The 22,432-nt window shown below is 38.1% G+C and overlaps 1 protein-coding gene and 1 pseudogene across 2 annotated transcripts in view; one reads left to right on the top strand and one right to left on the bottom strand.

Annotated features, from left to right (window-relative positions):
- Nucleotides 1-2,771, top strand: part of LOC132029166 (ras-related C3 botulinum toxin substrate 1-like) — a 3,345-nt pseudogene extending 574 nt beyond the window's left edge.
- Nucleotides 1-22,432, bottom strand: part of LRRC49 (leucine rich repeat containing 49) — a 163,790-nt gene that overhangs the window by 138,077 nt on the left and 3,281 nt on the right. Inside the window, exons 4-7 of one of the 2 annotated variants that reach the window (XM_059371947.1) lie at nucleotides 17,465-17,662; nucleotides 17,013-17,115; nucleotides 12,739-12,942; nucleotides 6,067-6,133 (exon numbers count right to left, since the gene is read on the bottom strand). In XM_059371947.1, coding sequence (XP_059227930.1) covers nucleotides 6,067-6,133; nucleotides 12,739-12,942; nucleotides 17,013-17,115; nucleotides 17,465-17,662 — 572 coding nt within the window. The remainder of the gene's footprint in view (nucleotides 1-6,066; nucleotides 6,134-12,738; nucleotides 12,943-17,012; nucleotides 17,116-17,464; nucleotides 17,663-22,432) is intronic. The other variant, XM_059371948.1, reaches the window with a different exon arrangement.

Raw genomic sequence — 22,432 nt, 5'->3', positions numbered from 1 at the left:
TATTTGACGAGGGAGAAAAAGCACAAGTAGGCAGAGAGGCAGGCTGAAGGAAAAGGGGAAGCCAGCTCCCCAATGAGCAGGGAGACTGATGTAGGACTCGATCCCAAGACCCTGGGATCATGACCTGAGCCGAAGGCAGACACTTAACCAACTGAACCACCCAGGTGTCCCATTGATGTTTCCACTTTTTAAATATTTATCCAATCTGTCCCCTTATTAAATCCCTATCGTTACTACTTCAGGTCAAGCCACCATCACTTTTCACAAAGATTATTGGATTAGTCTCTCAGCTGTTCTAGCTCCAGTTTAACTTTCCTCCCACTCTTTCCATCCACCAATCTATCTCCTGAACACTATTATCATTCCTCAGACAATTTCCACATCCATAAACCAATTATGTTTATTTCACAATGTACACCAAGTATCATTTTTATTTCTGATGAAAGTAAACTCTGAAAACAAAAAATATTCACTTAATTTTTTTAGGTTTTTCACTACCTGATGCTTTTTTTTTTTTTTTTTAAAGAATTGGACATTGTTTGATGTTGAATAGTTTATCTCCTGACTTTTTAGAAGCCCGAGGTTACCAATGCTATCTTTGCTTTGAAATATTCTAAATTTCTGCTGAATGGATTTAGATATTTTGAAACAAGACATGGATTTTCATGTAAAGCTTCCTTCTTGTAGTTATAGAGCCTTGAGAAATAATTTGTGTGGTACAAATATTTAATCTCAACACATGGAATAAGTGCAAACACAAAGCTGAAATTATATGACATAACACAGATCAGCTAACAAGGAATAGAGCATTTTTTTATCAACATAATGGTGGTAAATAATTCCCACACATCACATATGGATCAAGTGATATGTTAGTCATATACCGGAATCCCTCAGAGATCTTGTGTAACGCCCATGAATTCTTAAAGGTGGGGGCATCTGGATGGTTTAGTTCCATTCAGGTCATGATCTCAGGGTTCTGAGATTGAGCCCTGCGATGGAGCCTTCTTAAGAATATCTCTTTTTCTCCCTCTGCCTCTCACCCCAACTCTTGCTCTAAAAAAATAAATAAAATAATAAATAAATAAATGAATTCTTAAAGGTATATTATAATGTGAAAGCTACATAAATATGTTTAATTATATATATACATTTTAAAATAAACTTGAAAAAAGTTTTACCATAAAATGCTGCAATTAGTTATGAATAGTTTTAAAAATAGTGGGCTACCAAAAAAAATGAAAAACCGTAAATAAAAAAAATAAAAATAGTGGGCTACAAGACAGAATAGCAATTCCTCAGGTGTGGCATACAAAGCCCTCCACAATCTGGCCTTTCCTTTTCTCTCCCCTCATTTCTCACTGTTCTTCAACATGCGCTAAATTCTCAAGCAGTAAAAAATACCCTGTTGTTTTTAGTCTCAGTGCTTTTGCATATGATGTTCTTTTACTGACAAACTCTTAATTCTTCTTCCCCTTCCAGCCTTACCTCACTGGGTAACTTCTCTACTAGAGTGACACTAACCAGCCTGCAGAGGTGGACAATTCCCAGGCTACCAACATTCCTCCCATTCTGTGCACATACAGACACACACAGATGGGGCTGGGTGAGATTAGAACCTAGCAAATGTGGTCTATCTAGATGTATCAAGGTTTTCATTCATTAATTAGCTTTTCACCAAAACGATTGGGACTCACAGCTGTTAGAAAGCCTAGAGAGATCATACTGAAGTTTGCACTTGACTGACTGCAGGTGGTTCAACAGGTAGGGACTCCAGAGCACCCCAGAATGTACACTTACCACCTCAAGAGAGGCACTACCTTCTGCATGAGTATGTAGCTCATGTAGCTGGTCTTAAATAAATACATTTCAAAGACAAATATTTCAATGGAAGAGCAAAGGACCAAAAAATAGCCAAGAGGCTCTAAGAGAGAAGAAGGGGAAACATAACAAACCAGATAGAAAAATTCAGGTAGACAGACATAGAGGCAGACAAAACACAAAGAGACATTATTTATACCATTTTAACTGACAAAAATTAAGAAGTATGACAATTCCAGAGCTTTGGGTGGTGGCCGCTGCTGACTCTGCCTTCCCTTCGGAGAGGGCAATGTGGTTTGGACAGCAGCCCTGGCCCCCCGTGCCCCAAGCCTGCCACTTCTTGCCTCAGTGCCCTGACGCCACAGCAGCCCAGCCAGTGGCTCAGATGCAGCCACCAAGTGTGTGGTGGTGGGAAACGTAGCTGCAGGTCAAAGTTGCCCACCACTTGGTTAAACCAATAATTCCCAGGAGAATACATCCCCACTGCCTCTGACAATTATTCTGCCAACGTTATGGTAGATGGAAAACGGGTGAATCTGGGCTTATGGGATACAGCTAGACAATATAATGATCGATTATGTCCCTTATCCTATCCACAAACAGATGTGGTCTTAATTTGCTCTTCTCTCGTGAGCCCTGCATCATTTGAAAATGTTCAAGCATGGGTACCCTAAAATATGGCACCACTGTCCCAACACCCCTTCATCCTGGTGGAGTCAAACTTGATCTCAAGGACAATAAAGATGTGATTGAGCAACTGCAGGAGAAGAAGCCGATTCCCATCACCTAGCCATGAGGTTTGACCATCGCTAAGGACATGGGTGCTGGAAAACACTAAAGTGCTTGGCTCTCACACAGTGAGGGCTCAAGACAATGTTGGATGAAGATCTTCAGGGGTTCTCTGCCCTCCTCCAGTCAAGAAGAGGAAGAGAAAATGCCTGTTGCTGTAAATGTCTGGGCGTTTCTCCTGCCCTGTCCACCTTGGAAACTATATGCTTTGTTCAAAAATGGGAGCCTTTGCACATGGTGCCAAGTTTTTGTTACAGATTACTTTTTCCATAAAACCATTTCAAATGAATCAGTCATTTTTAGGTTTTATTTGTTTAAAGTGTAAGTATTCAAACTTTCACCTTATAGTAAAATTTAGCCCTAAAATGGCAAGCTTTCTTAAAGCCTTATTTTTCAAGAGCTCCTATTCTTGCTCGGATTAAGAGTTGCCAAAATAGCTTGTGAACTAAGTTGTACTGCTGTGCTGAAAACACTAGGCATTAAGTCATTCAAGATCTCTGTCATTAAGAACAGACTGCAGGAAAACAGTAGGCAGGGTCCTCAAAAAGTTAAACATAGAGCTACCCTATGACCCAGAAATTGCACTACTCGGTATTTACCACAAAGATACAGATGTATCTTTGAAAATAGAAAGATATCCGTGAAGAGAAGGGGCATATGCACCCCAATGTTCATAGCAGCAATGGCTACAATAGCCAAACTGTGGAAGGAGCCAAGATGCCCTTCAAAAGATGGATGGATAAAAAAGATGTGGTACCTTGGAACACTGCATCAAAAACTAATGATGTATTTTACGGTGACTAACATAACACAATAAAAAAAAAAGATGTGGTCCATATATACAATGGAATATTACTCAGTCATCAGAAAGGATAATACCCATCATTTGCACTGATATGGATGGAACTGGAGGTGATTATGCTAAGTGAAATAAGTCAAGCAGAGAAAGACAATTATCATATGGTTTCACTCATATGTGGAACATAAGGAATAGCACGGAGGACCATTGGGGAAGGGAGGGAAAACTGAAGGGGGGCGGTAATCAGAGAGAGAGAAAAATAATGAGAGACTATAGACTCTGGGAAATAAACTGAAGGTTTCAGAGGGGAGAGGGTGGAGGGACAGGGTAGCTAGGTGATGGGTGTTAAGAAGGGCACGTGTTGTGATGAGCACAGGGTGTTATCCACAACTAATGAATCACTGAACACTACATCAAAAATTAATGATGTACTCTATGGTGGCTAACTTAACATAATAAAGAAAAGACATGTTTATATCATAAAACCTGAAAATCACAGAAAAGAATGAAGCAGAATATACAAATCTCCTAAAACCCTAACACCTAAAGATATTTTCTGGCCACATTTGGTATAGTTCATTACCAAAAAATTCTTATTTTTATTTCTTAAGAAAAAAGAAAGAAGAGACTGCAGAGTCTCAAGTTTGGAAATGCAGACACTTCCTAACTAGTTTCTGATGAGAAAGCAGCACAGCCTCCTCCATGAAATGGTGCCATCTAGCACACCAGTAACTTACCAGCCCGCATCCATTCCCTAACACTAGACTTTACATCATAACAGAAATGAGTATAAGGACTCAAAACTCTTTAGACCAATCTTTTTTATTTGGTAGTGAAATTTTTAAAAATATTTGTTTATTTTATTTTAGGGAGTGGGGGAGGGGCAGAGGGAAAAGAGAATCTCAAGCAGACTGCATTGAATATAGAGCCCCACTCGGGGTTCGATCTCACAACCTGAGCTGAAACCAAGAGTTGAATACCCAACTCACTGCACTACTCAGGCACTCCTATAGTGAGATTTTTAAAAAAAAAAAAAAACTTAGGGTATATGCTACTACTGAGATTTTAAACAGACTTCTTACTCCACATCCCTCTGATGAAGTATCTGGTCTAGCCATGGGCGCACCGGGTGGGGTGTGTGCAGCACAGGAAGTGATCAAAGAATGAAGACAGTTATTTTGACAAAATGTGGAGGTTGATTTACACTACACTGTACACAGCATAATTAAACTGAGTAAAAGTGTCATGGATAAAATTTTAAAAGGTTAGGGGCGCCTGGGTGGCTCAGTGGCTTAAAGCCTCTGCCTTCGGCTCAGGTCATGATCCCAGGGTCCTGGGATCGAGCCCCGCATCGGGCTCCTCGGGGAGCCTGCTTCCTCCTCTCTCTCTGCCTGCCTCTCTGACTACTTGTGATTCTGTCTGTCTAATAAATAAATAAAATCTTTAAAAAAAAAAAAAAAAAAAAATTTTAAAAGGTTAATCTCTGTCAAATGCAGTAAGTGATGAGGAAAGATTGGTATCATCATCCTTTTAGACTTTGTCATAGACCTGCTATCCCTCCTGAAATTGGACATTTAATCTTTGAACTGGTCATTTCTATAGTTGCTAACTTAGTGCTTTTCTTATAGACTCCCTTCTTACTGTCTCCCTGTATTGTAAAATCTTTCTGATAATGTATTAGAAATTTTTTTGTAGATTAGTTAAAAGTGCATTCCTGTTTCCTTGTTACTTTACTCAAAGCTAATAAGCACTTTCCTTTGTTTCCCAGTAACTAGGTACAAAAATGATGTGTTGCAACTTCACAGTTTTTGAAATATTTTAGATATTCCTAAACTATGAACTTTCTTAACATCCCTGTCTTGTCAGATCCACCATGGTACCTCGACTAAAGCTGACCCTCCTCTTTGTCTTACCCCCCTGGACACACACTTCCTGTTGCTCTGCCTAACCATCTTCCTCTGGGTCTGTGAGGTTCTGGAAACCTGTGCTCATGCTAATGAAGTTCTGTACAACTTACATACTGGCAAGAATATAAGGTTGGACCTTCAACTACTAGAACACCATTTTTTTAAATTGACAGTTGTAGAATTGTGGGATGACTTTACATAGATATTTCACTAATGCAATTAGCAGTATGTTTTGCATGTATGACTTGATTAATCCTTGAGTCATAAAAAAAAAGAAGGATAACAATTCCAAATGTTGAAAAGAATATGAAGCAACAGGATTTATCCTGCCTTACTGGTGGGAGTATAAACTGGCACAACCACTCTGGAAAACAATTATACCTATATATAAATATATATATACACACACACACACACACACACACACACACACACACACACATCCATACACTATACCCTAGAATGCATATGATATGTGGAAGGAACCCATACAAGAATGCTCTTAGAAGTGCTATTCCTAAAAGAAAACAAACAAACAAGAGGAAACAGCCCCAAATGTCCATCAATAATAAACTGGAGAAAAAAATTTTTCATATAATCATTCCATGGAACTTACAATAGCAAAAAGGGACAAACTACAGTTACTCAATCAAAATATATTAATCTCAGTAAGCTAATCTTACTTTTATGATACCAAACTTTCCTAGACTTTTTTCCTGAAAAGAAAAAAACAAAGGGGCTTTACAATACCTGATTTCCATGAAGGTCCAGGACATCTAAGCTTTTGAGGTTCTCCAGATTTGAAATTCTCTTGATTCTGAAAAACAAAATAGAATAGAAATGGATGTATGATATTTATTGTAAATCAATACATGCTAAGGCATACATAACTCATTTTAATTTACTCTTTCTCTCCATAGATAAGTAGGCAGATATATAGAGAGCTCAGTATAGACAAATCTATATAAATATGTATGTATAGAGAGATTACATGTAATTATATATAAATATATATTATATTATATATATAAATATAAAACAAAAACATACTTCCTATTGACTTAATTATCATGTTAAAGATGCAATCTCATTGGGGGAAATGTCCCAAAGACAGGTTAAAAGTTGTATCTTTAGGCAAAAGCAATTCCACTTCCAAGAACCATAGGACAAGGCACTTATTTAAGGCGGTTCCCTTCAGAATATGATCTAAACTCCTTACCTCAGTTATCAAGCCCATAAACCTTATGGCTGCTGACTCTTCCTCCAGCCTTAATCTCCTAACATGGCTCAGGCTCTCTCTGCTCTAGCCACAGGGGCTTTCTTACTAGCTCTAACCTGACAAGATCATTTCTGCCTTGAGGTGTTTATCCTTAACTGCTCCTTCTTTCGCAACATTCTTCACCTGGAACTTAGCATCCTTCACTCTCACTTCCTATCCCTATTACTCTCTCCTTCCCCTGCTTTAATTGACTTCACTGCACCTATCTTTGCCTAAAATTATATTGTTTATGTGTTTACCTTCTTACGATCTCCTTCCTCGAACCAAATTGTGAGCTTCAACATATTCTCTACTCTATCCCCATCAGTTATAAAAGGGACTGGAACTGAGTAGGAACCCAAGAAATATTTGTTTAATGAATAAGTAAACACATACTAACTAAATGGATGAGTTTTTTATACGAGAGTATTCAGAAGAAGATTATTTATCAGAGACTAATTAGACGCCACTTAAATGTTTTCTACTGGACCTGCTCAGTTTCTGAATACTTGGAATTTCTGATTTGCCATCTTGTGAGAAGCTTAAACTAAAAAAAATTTATCTCTAAAATGCCTTCTCTTATATCCCTAAATGATTAGGGCCCACCCATTGTCTCCCTCATTCCTATCTTTTCTGGCTACCTTACCCATCCAACTGCCTCCAACTGGACAGTTCAAACAAAACAAAACAAAAACTATTTCCCTTTTTTCCCCCTCCTACAGATCCTACTTTCTCCAACTGCCATAATTCAGTAGCGGGAAAGGAGCAATGGCAAAGAAAGGGCAGAAATGAAGCCCATGTAATCTACCTTGATCATCATCAGCCTATCACTATTTATTTCTGCTGTCAGTGCTTACTGCCTCAAAGAACCATTTCCACCTTCCTAAACGGTTCTAGAACCTGGATCATTCCTTGAAATTTCATACATGCTGATCGCCACACAAACACAATGCCAGTTTAAACTTCGAGAATTTCCATCTCCATGTGACCTAAGCCATCTTACATCATTGACAAACCCAGAATTTTATCACTATAACCAATTTAATTCAATTGGGTGTATAAAAATATTTATCATACACCTACTATGGCTCATCACAATGTGACAACAGTTTTTCTCTCCTCTTTCTCTCTCTCTCTCTCTCACATACACACACAACCATACCACTACCCCCATCTTATCTTTTGTTCTTCCTATCCCTATTTTTCCTTAGTATTTTATTTTATTTTATTTTTTAAAGATTTTATTGGGTTTTTTCCCAGAAAGAGAGAGAGAGAGAGCACAAGCAGGGGGGGCAGCAGGCAGAGGGAGAAGCAGGCTCCGCACTGAGCAGGGAGCTCAACATGGGACTCAATCCCAGGACCCGGGGATCATGACCTGAGCTGAAGGCAGATGCTTAACCGACTAAGCCACCCAGGTGTCCCTTTCCTTAGTATTTTGAAAGAATTTCTCAAGTTTATCCCACACTATCAGATAGGAAAACAGACAAAACTGTTAATATAGTTGTTCTTCACCTGCTTTGCTCTTGAAATACCTAGAACAGTTGGAGAAAATTAATATACCCTAATAATATGGCTTAGGAAAGAGTGATGCTCTCTAACAGCAATCTGATCTCCCAGCTATTAGAGAGACTTATACGCAACTCCTTGATACTACCAAGCTCACATTCCCTAAAACAGTAGTTCTCAAACTTCTGTGAATATCACAATCATCTGCAGGGCTGGCTAAATTATATGTTGCTGAGCTCCCTCCAGAGTTTCTGGGACTGGGTCTAAACATTTGCATTTCTAACATGTTCCTGGGTGGTGCTGATGCGGCTGGGCCAGAGATCACATTTTGAGAATTATTATCCTTAAAATATGACCTCTTTCATCAAACCTCAACTTTCCTTTCATATGAGTTTCATGATGACGAACTCACCTACTTAGAAAATACTAAAGCATATTCTAAGGAAATAACCAGAGACGCAGACAAAGATTTATGGATGAGGATAGTTATTGCAGCATTATCACAGCAAAAAAAAAAAAGAGAGAGAGAGAGGGACACGATGTAAATGTCTAACACATGGGAAATATTAAATAAGTTATTACACATCTGTCTATATTACATAACACTTAAAATATATTTTCAAAAATGTGTTTTTTCAAAGAACATTTAATGATATGGGAAGATGTAAATAATAAAATATATTCAAGTGAAAAACACATGGTATAAAAACCAATTTTATAAACTATGATATGGTGAGTATAGAAGAAAGAGTGCTGGGGTCTGGGTGGTTCAGTGGGTTAAAGCCTCTGCCTTCGGCGTAGGTCATGATCTCAGAGTCCTGGGATCAAGTCCCACATAGGGCTCCCTGCTCAGCAGAGTCTGCTTCTCCTTCTACCCCTTCCCTCTGCTTATGATCTCTCTTTCTCTCAAATAAATAAAATCTTTGAGAAAGAAGAAGAAAGAGTACTACTCAGCATAGATAACCAAAATTTGGAAATAAGGCAAAGGAGTGAGTGCATGTCCTTTCAGTTCATATCAGAGCACTGTGAACAAGCCTATCTAAGGATCATCTAACTATTTACTAGTGATTATAGCCCAAACTCTGTAATGTTATATACCAACATTACATAATAATTACATTGGCCTGTAATTACATTTGTCTGAGAATTTTACTTTTAACATTTTGAAAATTATACATGGGGGATAGAGACTGTCTCAGCCTAAAGTTTTCTGATTTGGAGGATCAATGCATTCTGTTTCTGTATTTATCAGAAACTGGGCAGTTTTAAGGTACTTCAATCATATAGACCTTCATGTACAGTAAGTTTTCCCACAGAATTCCACCAGGGCCTCACATACCGTTAAGCTATCCAGTAAAAACTACCTATATATTGGGACTTCAAGCATTCTTTTAGCTTTGACACATAGTGGCTATATTATTCTCACTTCAGATTTGGATTGCCCAGGAAAGGGCATAGGGAAAAAAATAGGTAAGTCACTTGGTGTCAGTGAAACCCAAGACCAACCAAACATCTTGGTGTCTTGTCTTCATGAACTACCTTTACCATAGATTCCTTCCCTATCCCCAGCACCTGAAATGACCTAAGAAAAAGATCCAGTTCTAAAGAATTCAGAGGCAGATGAAGGTATCAGTTGGCCAGGAGACCACTGGTCAGATTAGGTATTGATCTGAGGAACCTGCTAAATCCTAGTCAGTTCTCAATATGACCTGAAAGATGTTTTTTAAAAGGAAGTTCTCCCATTAAATGGACTAAAATTAGGAAAAGACAAGCTCACCAATCACACCAGCACTTACAGACCCCCAGGCATGCATCAGAAACCACCTCTGCAGGCTACATTATGACAATGAGACCTGCATAAGGACCCCACTGCAGAATCTATATGAAGGCTAGGCTTTTCAGGTGTTAGAGACAAATCCTTAAGTGGAAACCTTCAAAAAAGCAACCAGAAAGGAATATGGAATCCCAGAGCCTGGTGGAGATTTGGGATCTATAGTTCTGGGTGATCAGAAAAAAATGCAAAGAAGTTCTGCCTGTTAGTCTGTGATCCTGAGGGCTCCAGAAGCTCTCACAAGGACAAACAGGAACACAGAAAGCAGAAGAGTGAGATGGCAAGAACTTCAGCAGCACAGTGGTACAGAGGGGCTGGGTGTTCTTCGGTAACAACGTAAACCTCACATACAGAATATGAGCACAGGTGTTCTAGCTTTGGGATAGAAATCTTTGTTGGAGCTGCTTGAACTTGGAGGAATATGGTAGCCCTGGATATTAACATCTGGTTCCACTGTCTTGGACTAAAGATGGTGCTGCTTTGCAAAGTGAGAGGGAGAAAACTTCCTGGACTCGCCCAGCAGGGGGCAACAGTTCATCCTAGAGGAACCTGGGGAGACAGGGTAGCAAATGAGCTCCTCTCTTCTGGAGCATTTCTCAGCTAGATTTGCCTGAAGTTCACTAAAGGTCTGCCTCAGGTTAGATTTGGATCTTCAAAGCTCACAGAGCTGACCCAGGAACAGGAGGTAGATTTGCATTGTTCTGATACTTCAGAAATACGCATTTGGGGAGAATATGGAAACTTGTTTTTCTGACTTTCTTTTTTATTCGAGCACACTAACAGCTCTAAAATTGCTGAAAGGTTGTTTTCTTTATGTGAAAAATAAAGTAAAATATGACCAAACACAAACAAAACAAACAAAAAGATGAAGTAGAATGAGGAAGAAGAGACTGCATTAGATTGCTTTTACTTGACCAAGGTAAGGATAGAGAAAACAGCATTAGGTCCCTTAGACTTGGAGGAGCAAAGAGAACTCTGGCAAGGTCATAAGCTCAGATGGACTGGTGTCCTTGAGCCACAAATTATTATTTTTTTTTTAAAGAGTTTTTTTTTTTTAAGATTTTATTTATTTATTTGACAGAGATCACAAGTAGGGAGGCAGGCAGAGAGAGAGGAGAAAGCAGGCTCCCCACTGAGCAGAGAGCCTGATGTGGGGCTCAATCCCAGGACGCTGGGATCACGAGCTGAGCCGAAGGCAGAGGCTTTAACCCACTGAGCCACCCAGGTGCCCCGAGCCACAAATTATTTTTAAAAAAACTTTAAAAGGCCATTTCCAAGAAGCCTAAGAAGCTGCAAAGTAGAAGCAGGAAGAAAAGTAGACTGAGAGTTGAGTTAAAACACTGGGACCCAGGAGAAGCTCTTAGATACTATGTTTAAAACTAGCAAAGGAGAGGAGCACCTGGGTGGCTCAGGTCACAATCCCAGGGTCCTGGGATCAAGCCCTGCATCGGGCTCTCTGCTCCGAGACTGCTTCCTCCTCTCTCTCTGCCTGCCTCTCTGCCTACTTGTGATCTCAGTCTGTCAAATAAATAAATAAAATCTTAAAAAAAAAAAAAAACAAAACTAGCAAAGGAGATTAAAAATGCTACAAGGAAATACTCCAGGCCTGAAAAGAAGGCATAAAAGCAACTGTGCTAAAGAATAAATATAAACAAATAAAAAACTCCAAGGATCAGGAACTAGTTAAGAAATCTGTGGGAGAGAGAACAGGGAGCAGCACCTTGAAGGTAATGCTTTAAATGTATGAAAAGCTGACTTCTTACTTACTAAATTGCCCCACTGGGGTACTCCTACGGTGTACAGTTTATACACATCTAACCTTGCAAAGTCCCTTTACATCTCCATTTCTTCATCTATGAAATGAGAGAACTGGTCTCTGAGGTCAATTATGCTCTAAGACTCCATACTCCTATAATTTCCCCAAATTCCCTCCAGCTACCATAATGCTCAGTTTAACGCTTGAACCAAGGATAGCTGATAAACTACATTGCTGGGAACTTTCAAGAAACCACAGGGAACAGACAAGAGCCTAGGATTCTGGGGCATGATCTTGGAAAAAGTTCCTTATGTTACCACTGGCCAGTGAGAATAAAGAGGAAATTCAAGATCCATGCTATATCAGTGAGGAGGTGGGAGGGAGTGGAACTGAGGATAATACTGGGGATAATACCATATCTAAAATTCATCATTTGAGAATATAAAAATCATTTTTGGAGTTCACTAAATAGTCTTTCTTTGTAGACACAAAGCCATCTAGCAAAACAGAATGGAGAGAAAACTCATAGACGAGTATCGAGGAAATTAGTCAGAAATTGTGTAATTGCACTACATAATAGAGCCTTACAAAAAGAACTGAGCAAGTTCATATAGGATGTAATATTAAATATATACCAAAAACACCATCTGAACAAGAATTAATCAGTGATGTGACAAACATGAAATACCAAATATCTACCCCAGCCAAGCACTGGGAGGAACCATAGGTGAAACACACATAAGCCTAAAGTGAGTACACACACTTACAAGATAGCCCAAGAAAACATAAAGTTAAGGTCAAAGTCTGCTATTTACTTCCACCTAAGATATGGCACTGGGAAGCAATGGAAATAATAAAATACATATTCAATAAATATTATTTGGTTTGACTCTCAAATTGAATCTCATAAAATAAATATGGCTGAATCTTAATTCATTCAAATAATCTTACCAAATTTTAGTCAATTTATATCTTTTTTCAATCTATCAGTTTCTTAAGAGTATCTAAACACCAGAAGTCTCAACATTAGCTCTAAGTAAATAAACAAATCTATTATTCTATAAAGATTACCTGTTTTTCCCCAGCAGAAGGACACGGAGGGATCTCAGAGTAGAAAGCCCACTGATTTCTTCAATTTGGTTATCATATAAATCCAAGAATATTAGCCTCTGTAGATTAGAAATATTTTGGATCCGAGTTATAAAATTGTGTTGGAAGTTCAACAAACGAAGGTGTTCTTCTCCATCAATGATAGGACACACAGTCAGCTTTTGCCTAGAAAACATTTTAAAAAGTGAATAAAGTTTCAATGTGACAACATGCTTCCTCTTTTTATTACAAATATTATTAATAGTATATTTGTGCTCCCACACTGTTAGGAGAAAAAAAGATGAAAAGCACCACTTCTTGCCTCCAGGAACTGAGTATCCTAGACCTAATTGTAAATCATTTCTATTAAAGACAATATACTTCAACAAGGGCAATTATGAAAATTAAGTCTAAGCTCTCATTTTATTAAAAAAAATCTCCAATATAGATTACTTCACATAAAATTGGCTTAACACCACAAAACACTCAATGTAACTACCTTCTGAAAATTGAAATTATTCAAAGAGCCATGTCACATAACGCAATAGAGGCCCTTGCCATCAAGTCACTGATACAAAGACTGCCCAGGCAACTAAGTCACTGGAGAAAAAAACCACAACAATTTATACACAGATCTCTCACAAAATAAGACTCTTAAGCTGGATGACATGTTAGGAAAAGCGAGAAATTCAGCCACTTACAGTTCACTTTGATGGAAACAATTTTACCCTGAAATCCATTAATAGGAAGGCAGTCCTTATAACACATATTCCCAGAAGCTTAGATTTTAAGAATGTTTACATGTTCAACATTAACTTTAGACTTTTCAGAACAGTTAGTATGCTATAGGATAGGATGAAACCTTACTAATATGAGCTTTCAGCTATATCTGAAACACGAAAGCCTCTATTATGCAAAAAGTTATGTCTTACATGTGAAGTAAATACGTACAGGGCTCTAAGAATTCCACTACTATAATGGCCAGAGAGGAGTGATTCCACTCTGAGGTTTTCAACAGTGTGCAAGGAAAAGGTCGCTGCTTTGATCAGTGTGTGGACAACTCTAATGGAGAGGCTGACTAGAACTATTTTCTTTTAGTAAAAATCAAGCAAATATAACCTTTAAAGAAAATTAATCAGAATTCTACAAGCATGAGTGAATTTGTGAATGGGATCAGAATCGTCCTCATTTATAGAGAAAATGTGATTAGAACAAAGAAACGACTGAATACAAACGGTTGACAAAGATACGATGTTTAAAAACACAGACCCTGGAAAAAATTGGTTTATAATAGAAGAAAAAGTAAAACATAATGGACAATAGTTGAATTGTTTTAATGTGTACTTAGTATTTAGAATTCATTTCATGCATTCAATACTATCACATTTCTTCCTTCTCTTATAACTTATAAATTAATATATGACAAGTATTCTAGTTTAAAATTTATATATTTATCAGCTTAGACAAAAACTTTGTCTCATTTTTCCTGCTTCAGTCTTCCTGTTTCTCAATTAAACTTACCAATACCCCCAGCTTCTAGCTCATCCAATTTCTGAGTCAGTCATCACCGAGAACAGAAAATAAATAATCTCGGACCTCCCTCTCATATAAGTTACTATAGCTTGAAATAAAGTCACTTTCTCAGATTCTAAATCGAGTGACTAAGACCCAAGTCTCACTTGTCTTGAAACTCGACTTAGTTGGGTGACTAAGACCCAAGCTCACTTGTCTACCTCCTGAACCCCTAAGTTCCTGCCATGTAGTAAAATAAGCAAACACACACACACAATGAGCCAGAGCTTTCTCAGGGCAGGGGCAGTATTCTGGCTACAAAATCCCTGAGTTGCTACACTTCGGCCCTAATACCAGATGTATATTGGACAATACCTGTGCCTCCGTATTTCCTACTTGATGCTGAAACACCAATACTACGAAACTGTCCTGAGAGTTAGCGCCCTCTGCTCCGCCTACAATACAACACACTGCACCCTCGAGAGAGATTTTCCCAACTATACACAAAGATGGTCTAAGACAATTCACTGTCAGGTGTGCAATGCTAATGTAAGAAGTTGGCTTAACAATTTGTTCTTGAATGGGGCTGCCCTGGTGGCTCACTCGGTTAAGCATTTGCCTTAGGCTCAGATCATGATCCTGGAGTCCCAGGATCAAGCCCCATTGTACAGCTCTGGAGAGTCTGCTTCTTCCCCTCGCTCTGCCCCTGCTCCACTTCTCTCTCTCTTGCTCACTCTTTGTCTCTCAAATAAATAAATAAAATATTCAAACAAAAACTGCTCTTGGAAAGGCACTGCTAAGCTAAAGGTATGCATAACAGTGATGGTTTTCCTAGACTGGTTATAGCACTAAGATAGGATAGGGATGTTCATCCACCATTCTATTGTCAGGGGCTTCTTAGATTTATTTTCGTTTTATTTTTTATTTACATTCAATTTAGGTAACATACAGCATATTATTAGTTTCAGGGACAGAATTTAGTGATTCATTAGTCTTATATAACAGCCAGGGCTCATTATATCAAGTGTCCTCCTTAATGCCCATCAGTCAATTACCCCTGCCCCCCACCAACCTCCCCTCCAGCAGCCCTCAGTTTGTTTGTTCTCTATAATTAAGAGTCTCTTAATGGTTTGTCTCCTTCTCTGTTTTCCTCTTATTTTATTTTTCTTTCCCTTCCCCTATGTTCACCTGTTTCATTTCCTAAATCCCACATAGGAGTGAAACCATATGGTATTTGTCTTTCTCTGACTGACTTATTTGGCTTAGCATAATACATTTTAGTTCCATTCAAGTCATTGCAAATGGCAAGATTTCATTCTTTTTGATGGCTGAGTAATATTCCATCATATATAGAGAGATAGATAGATATAGATATATAGATATAGATACGCACACACACATAAAATATTCCATATATATAGATATAGATAGATATATACCACATCTTTATCCATTCATCTGTTGATTGATATCTGCGCCCTTTCTATAATTTGGCTATTGTGGACATTGCTGCTATGAACATTGGGGTGCATGTGTCCCTTTGAATCACTATGTTTGTTTCCTTTGGGTAAATACCTAGTAGTGCAATAGCTGAGTCATAGGGTAGCCCTATTTTTAGCTTTTTGAGGAACCTGCATACTGTTTTTCCAGAGTGGCTATACCAGAACAGGGTAAAGAGGGTTCAAGGGCTTCCTAGATTTATAGCCAGGGATCAAATCTTAAATATATTCATCCGTTCAAAATGTTTTAGTCTCGGGCGCCTGGGTGGCTCAGTGGTTAAGCCGCTGCCTTTGGCTCAGGTCATGATCTCAGGGTCCTGGGATCGAGTCCCGCATCGGGCTCTCTGCTCAGCAGGGAGCCTGCTTCCTCCTCTCTCTCTCTGCCTGCCTCTCTGCCTACTTGTGATTTCTCTCTGTCAAATAAATAAATAAAATCTTTAAAAAAAAAAAAAAAAATGTTTTAGTCTCTTTTGTCCCAGGCTCTGTTCTAGGTACTCAGGACACAAAACTGAAAAACTCTCCCAGTGTTTGGGGAGATTATATTCCAGTAGGAGGAGACAAAGGATCAACTTGATAAGTAAAATACTACAAATGTTGGAGGGTGATACATGCTAAGAAGAAAAATGAGGCAGAGAAGGGGGTTGGGGAGTGTCAAGGTGGAAGGGATGTAGCTCTGGAGATGATGGCTCAGGAAGGTCATCCCTGACATGATGACATTTGAGTAAAGACCTGAAGGAGATTAGGGAGTAAGCCTACAGATATGTGGGGGAACAGCATTCTTTGCAAAGAGAACATCGAGTGCAGAAGTTCTGAGGTGTAAGCATGCTTGCTGTATTCAAGTGGCACCAAGGAGGCAGGTGTAACTTCAGCAAAGTGAATGAAGGAGAAATGAGTTCAGGCCAGTGAGGCAACAGGAACTCAGTACAAGAGGCCCCAAAAGGACCCATATGAAGACTGTACTGTAAGTTTTTCTATCCTAAAGTCCATTTTAATCCATGTCATAGTCTAGAATTGCTATACTACTCTTTCAGGGTATAGGTAAGCTCTGTTACATTACACAGCTATAAAATCCCACCCCACACTCCTGAAAGGATAAATAAAAAATTGGAACAGTGATAATACCTATGTGGGAGAACTGGGGAGCTAGAGAGCAAGAAAAGAGAGAAAGCCTTTTCTATCTTTCCAATCTTGTAATTTATGTATTATCTGGTCAAAAAAAAAGAAAAGAAAAGAAATTGTCCTCACCTTTCTAGGGTCAACCTGTCTGAGTAAAGAATTTTCTCTTCAGAAGAACGTTGCAGAATGGGAAATGATGGCATTGATGAGCTCGCCAGATGGATATGATCACCTATTGAAAAGGATATACAAATTACTTGATTAAGGAAAAAAAAAAAAACCTTTAAAATCTTGAAACTAAAGTCACCTTATATTTGGAGAACTTTGGCACCTACAAATATCTTTTCTGGAAACTACAATTTCCATACCTCTCTACACTTAAAATTAATTCCTACATTTGAGTTTCTTTCCTCCTCAACCCTAAAACTACATGTTCTGTATATACCAAATAATTTTTCCCTTGCCCTATAGATTGGTTGAAAGTACAGAACTACTCTAGTACTATCTTTACCCCGTTATAAGGCTGACTCCTAATACTGAAGTTTAAGTTTCTTAAAGCTGAGATGATAGTCCCTTATTACCAGATACATTTGGGCCAGCACTATGACAGCCCTGCCGGATTCTGGACTTTGAAGGTGTCTGAATGGAAGAATCTCCAAATGCTGATAAGGAGCTCATGGTAGTTTTCATTTCCAGCCCACATAGTTCTGTCACGTTTGTTGTGGATGAGATGCATGATGATTTATTACGAGGCGAAGGGCTTATTACTCTTCCATCTCCTTCAAAATATCAAAAAGTTTATCACAAAGCTACACAATACATGACTTTCCTACTGGAAATACAGAGAAAGTAGTTTTGGATAGCAGATGTATCACTTTTTTTTTTTGTATGTTCAGCCACTATTAGTAGAAAATATTGTAGAGACCAATGGATATGGCCAAATATTGTTCATTTTTAGTTAATTAGGCTCTACAGGGTCTATGACACTCCTATGAGGTTTATAGGCTGTTGGTCCTATAATCCTGACTACCATTAAGTAGCTTTCAATCTAACTGGCAAACACATATGAAATTAATAGACTATACATAACAATGTACACAAAATACAGAATAAAAAATAGTATCTATTATATATTCCCACATAAATGTGACAGTTATTTTCCAGTTAAGAAAACGGGTTTGGGGTGCCTGGGTGGCTCAGTGGGTTAAGCCTCTGCTTTCGGCTCAGGTCATGATCTCAGAGTCCTGGGATTGAGGCCCACATTGGGCTCTCTGCTCGGCAGGGAGCCTGCTTCCCCCTCTCTCTCTGTCTGCCCCTCTGCCTACTTGTGATCTCTCTCTGTCAAATAAATAAATAAAATCTTAAAAAAAAGAAGAAGAAGAAGAAGAAGACGGGTTTATAGAAAGGTAGATATTAAGGTATATTCTACGGACCAAGAAGAATGTAGAATTGTCAAGAAGAGATGCTACCAAGTTCCAGAAATGAGATAATATTTGAGTAATGGGTCAAAGGGATCACTTTGAACCTCAGAGGAAATCTACTATATTTTCTTCTATAAAGAGAAAATTTCCTGAAAGAAGCAACTGATATTGACAGGAGCAATAAGCAGTAAAACAGAAACTGTGGTTACCACAGAGCTCTTCTGCTTAAACAGACCAATAGGTGAAAAGAAAAAACCAAATCTAGGAAACTAACATACTCTTTGGGAGACCATGAGACAATATGATGAAAACTTAACATCAAGTTTCATATAGATACTACTAAAAAGCTGTCAAGCAACAATATTTGCTAGCTTCTATGGGTCTACAAAGCATAAAGTATCTATTGAAATATCACACACCTAGCTTCTTGCACAAAATAACCAGTGCTCATATTCCACTTTTCTAAGTATCATGAAACATCAAGATAACTAACAATGATGTTCTCAAGTAGATCACTCAGAACTGGCCTCATGTTCACCAATGAACTGCTGTTGTGACAGGATTCAGTGCCTAGCAGGATACCAAAGCAACCACGATTCAGTAAACCAATTTGGAAATTAAAATTCAGACAGTTAAAAAAAAAAAAAAAAACAGAAACAAACAAAAATTAGTCTAAGGATTAATTGAGTAAGGTATAATTGTCCACCTAAAGATGATACAGGTAAAACTCCAACCAATGGACAACGTTGATTTCTGTTTTTAGCATCAGAGTCAGGTTTTAAATTATTTTGTTAAGGCTTCAAGCCAATCCTCAATTTAAGAGGCAGACTGAAACTTTCAAAGACTTGGGGTATACAGGAAATAATCAAAGTGAAGATTCATTTATGCTCAAGGCAAATTTTATCCTTGCACTTTTCAGTTCCTATTATGCACAGAAGTCATAATACCTATCCCCTCGAGGAGCTCACTATCACGATCAGTGTGATATATATCTCTCAAGATACAGCAACGAATGACAACAATTAGGAAGAAACACCTTAAAACCTACAAACAAGATCCTTTAAATGACTGGAAACGAGTGATCTATGACTGACACATCCACATACTTATGCAGATATATGCATATATATTTATATATTTGTATATCAAACAAATATGAATTTGTATATCAAACACCTACATATATTTGTGGGATGTTTCACCCTACATATAAACCACATTACAATGTGGCAGAATTTTAATTGAAACATTTCCTTTATTTCATATGTCACTATTTAATTTACTGGATATGAAGCCCCTGTTTTCCCCACAAATTTGTGATCTCTTTGGGAGATAGACCTCATTTTACATTCTTTATATTCTTGCCTGAATCCAAGGAATCAATAAACTAATTGATTTTCCAATTTACTAAAAGTTAAGTGGAAATCTATTTCGCATATGCTATTTCTGTTAAAAAAAAAAAAAAGAAAGAAAATCAAAGTCTTGTATTTTGGTATAAAAATGCAGATTGGGGGCACCTGGGGGGCTTAGTTGGTTAAGTGCCCAACTCTTGGTTTCGGCTCAGGTCATGATCTCAGGGTCATGGTCTCAGGGTCGTGAGATGGAACCACATGTCGAGCTCTGTACTCAGTGCAGAGTCTGCTTGAGGTTCTCTCTCCCTCTTCACACCCCCTGCATTATCTCATGCTCTTTTTCTCAAATAAATAAATAAATCTTTAAAAAAAAATGCTGACCATTCTTTCAATAACGGTCTATATTCAAAAAGAACCTTCATTGCACTGCATACTACATACACAGATGAACAGATGGGTAAATGGATGGGTAAGTGGATAGATGGAAAGATGGGTGGATGGATGATACAGTGCATGGTCCTGTATGACTGGCCACTCAGCCTTACCTTTGAGATACTGATTCTAGGTTTTCCACTGATCTATCATGATTTTAAGAATGAAGCCCTGAATCTTCCTCTCTATATACACATTTTGGAATTCTTAATTAAGGGAGCTAATAAGTTAAATTCTGGTTAACTGAGATTTTTTTTTTTTAAAGATTTTATTTATTTATTTGACAGAGAGAGATCACAAGTAGGCAGAGAGGCAGGCAGAGAGAGAGAGAGGAGGAAGCAGGCTCCCTGCTGAGCAGAGAGCCCGATGCGGGACTCGATCCCAGGACCCTGAGATCATGACCTGAGCCGAAGGCAGCGGTTTAACCCACTGAGCCACCCAGGCGCCCTGGTTAACTGAGATTTTATTGTATCCTTGGAATATCTGGCACTTATAAAATCCCAAGGATTTAACAATAATCTAAAAAGCCCCAAAAAATATACATACCAAGTTTTAAATTTACCAGTCTAATTAAAATATTCAGCTTCTTTCCTTTAAACTGAGAGTACCATTGATTAATTTATGCTGATGGGCTATTAAGCTTAATTAATTTTGGAAAAATTGAGAAAAAAAGGGAAATGGGTGAAATTATGATTAGATATCAGAATGCAGTTTATTAGAGAAAAATTCCCAAACCTTCTTGATAAATGCTACTTATAATTTTGCCAAAGTTTTATGTCTTTGCAGGCAGAATGGTAAGTACATAAGTAGAAAAAAACAGCTATATGCCACATGGGTCTCCTTTGCATGAAATTGCCTGGAACTATGGAGGATGCACATTTGGAAAGAACAGGGTATAAATGAATAGCCTGTCACAGAGAACAATTTTGAATGAAATCCTTCAATGAAAAAAAAGTTTTATTTTTCCCTAAAGAATTTTGTATTTCATGAGTCATTACTTATGTATGAAACTTTATTTATCTCTTAGGTTCACAATTCAGTGCTCTATTCTATTTCCTCAGAGCAAATCTCTAGTAATACCTTATCATTTAAATAAATTTACCTGGCCAGTCATCCAGAAATCTGTATGACAAACTCTTCTTCTAACTTGAGAATAGGTTGGGAAAAGTATGTAAGTTTGACTCAGGACTTAGAAAACACATATAAGATATTATTATATAAAAATGTTAAGGAAATTCGTAATGCAAACATAAAGAATCTTGCTTGAGAATTCTCAATTTCACAGTTATAACTCTGCTCCTAATACAATATCTAGCACATAGCATATACTCAATAAATATGTAGTGAACTGAACCGAAGAGAGCAAGACAGATGCTCCCCGTAGTGTGGAACTGCAGTTACATTGATGCCATGTCTAGCACTTGGCCAAGACTAGATTGTAGGATATAAGAAAGAGAAAAGTCAGGGGTGCCTAGGTGGCTCAGAGGGTTAAGCCTCTGCCTTCTGCTCAGGTCATGATCCCAGAGTCCTGGGATCGAGCCCCGCATCGGGCTCTCTGTTCAGCGGGGAGCCTGCTTCCTCCTCTCTCTCTGCCTGCCTCTCTGCCTGCTTGTCATCTCTCTCTGTCAAATAAATAAATAAAATCTTTAAAAAAATAAAATAAAATAAAATAAAATCTTTAAAAAAGAAAAAGAAAAAGTCATCTCAAATTAGACAGGCCTAAGAGGAAAGTCCAAAAGTAACAAAACAAAAAAAGAAAACTAATCCAACATTCAAGATGACCATACGTTCGTGCAGTAATGAGATGAACAATCTGGGCCTGCCTATACAGATCAACCCCCTCATAAAACTCCTAGGAGGTGCAGATGGTACAGTATACAAGGATTCTGTAGTGCTTAACATTAGCCCATCACAGATGGCTAGCAGTTGTTAACAGCCAACTAACCATTCAAATGTCTAAAGGAAATTTCTCCTTGAACTGAAAAACTCATTTCAGAAATATAACCAGATCATATAAGGCACTGTTTTTCAAAGGGTGGTCCACAAACCACATCTGTCAGAATCCCTTGAGACATTAAAAATGTACATTTCCATGGACATTGGGAAGGGTATGTGCAATGGTGAGTGCTATGAAATGTGTAATCCTGACAATTCACAGACCTGTATCCCTGGGGCAAAAAATACATTTATGTTAATAAAAATAATTAATTAAAAAAATAAAATGCACACTTCCAAATCCCACTTGAGACCTACAAAATCAGAATGGGGAAGAGGAAGAAAGGAAGGGGAGTACTAAGAACCTGCCTTTCTAATAAAATCTCAGGTGATGGCACACTAAAGTGTA

This window comes from Mustela nigripes, chromosome 13 (genome assembly GCF_022355385.1).
Source record: "Mustela nigripes isolate SB6536 chromosome 13, MUSNIG.SB6536, whole genome shotgun sequence".
NCBI classification, from domain to species: Eukaryota; Metazoa; Chordata; class Mammalia; order Carnivora; family Mustelidae; genus Mustela; species Mustela nigripes.
Note: the sequence above shows the minus strand (reverse complement) of the source record. Positions and strands in the feature narration are given on the sequence as shown.